The sequence below is a fragment of the Lagopus leucura genome, unplaced genomic scaffold (genome assembly GCF_019238085.1).
Source record: "Lagopus leucura isolate 7727_CA_CO unplaced genomic scaffold, USGS_WTPT01 31561-0_obj-0_obj, whole genome shotgun sequence".
Classification (NCBI taxonomy): Eukaryota; Metazoa; Chordata; class Aves; order Galliformes; family Phasianidae; genus Lagopus; species Lagopus leucura.
The window spans coordinates 539-1,520 of record NW_024969186.1 but is presented as its reverse complement, the minus strand read 5'-3'; the positions used below and the strand labels follow the sequence as shown (position 1 = coordinate 1,520).

Below are 982 nucleotides of genomic sequence, written 5' to 3'. Positions count from 1 at the left end.
TCCCCCTCTGTGGGGCTGACCCCCCCAAAATCTCATATGGGGGGGGGGATATAGGGGAACCCCATCCCCACTTCCTTACGGGGTCGGTGAGCAGTGAAGAGGGGAATCTTATAGGGTAAGGAACTGGGGGACCCTCAAACCCCCCCAAGCCCCTTGTAGGGTCAGCGAGGGGCAGATTGGGGCCAACTCCCCCTCTGTGGGGCTGACCCCCCCCAAAATCTCACATGGGGGGGGGGAGAGGGGGGATATAGGGGAACCCCATCCCCACTTCTTTATGGGGTCAAGGAGCACTGAAGAGGGCAATCTTACAGGGTAAGGAACTGGGGGACCCTCAACCCCCCCCCAAACCCCCTGCAGGGTCAGCGGGGGGCAGACAGGGGGCACAACTCCCCCTTGTTGACCCCAAATGCCCTATTTTGGGGTCTGGGGGGGCGCAGATCCGCTTCATCCTGATCCAGAACCGCGCGGGGAAGACGCGCCTGGCCAAGTGGTACATGCAGTTCGACGACGACGAGAAGCAGAAGCTCATCGAGGAGGTTCACGCCGTCGTCACCGTGCGCGATGCCAAGCACACCAACTTCGTCGAGGTCGGCCCCCAAAACGGCCCTTTTTCACCCCAAAATCATCCGGTTCCCCCCCCCCTTTTCCCCCTATCATTCCTCCCATCTTCCCTTCTATTTCCTTTTCCCTTTCCAGTTCCGCAACTTTAAGATCATTTACCGGCGTTACGCTGGCCTTTATTTCTGCATCTGCGTCGACGTCACCGACAACAACCTGGCCTACCTGGAAGCCATCCACAACTTCGTGGAGGTGGGTTTTAATGAGCCGGAATCCTCGTTAATTGGCCGCCATGTTAATTGGCCGAGCTGCGGCGCTCACCCGGTGCCGTCCGTCCCCGCAGGTCCTCAATGAGTATTTTCACAACGTGTGCGAGCTCGATTTGGTCTTCAATTTCTACAAGGTGAGGAGAAGAGAGGGGGGG

General features: G+C 58.7%; 1 protein-coding gene across 1 annotated transcript; it reads left to right on the top strand.

The window, feature by feature from the left end:
• Positions 1 to 251: 251 nt before the first annotated feature.
• On the top strand, positions 252 to 979 carry AP2S1 (adaptor related protein complex 2 subunit sigma 1; the record flags this gene model as incomplete). Its single annotated transcript, XM_042894954.1, has 3 exons — positions 252 to 587; positions 697 to 810; positions 902 to 979. Coding segments are annotated over 3 exons (528 nt in total), but the record flags the coding sequence as incomplete, so codon positions are not given.
• Between the last annotated feature and the right edge of the window lie 3 nt (positions 980 to 982).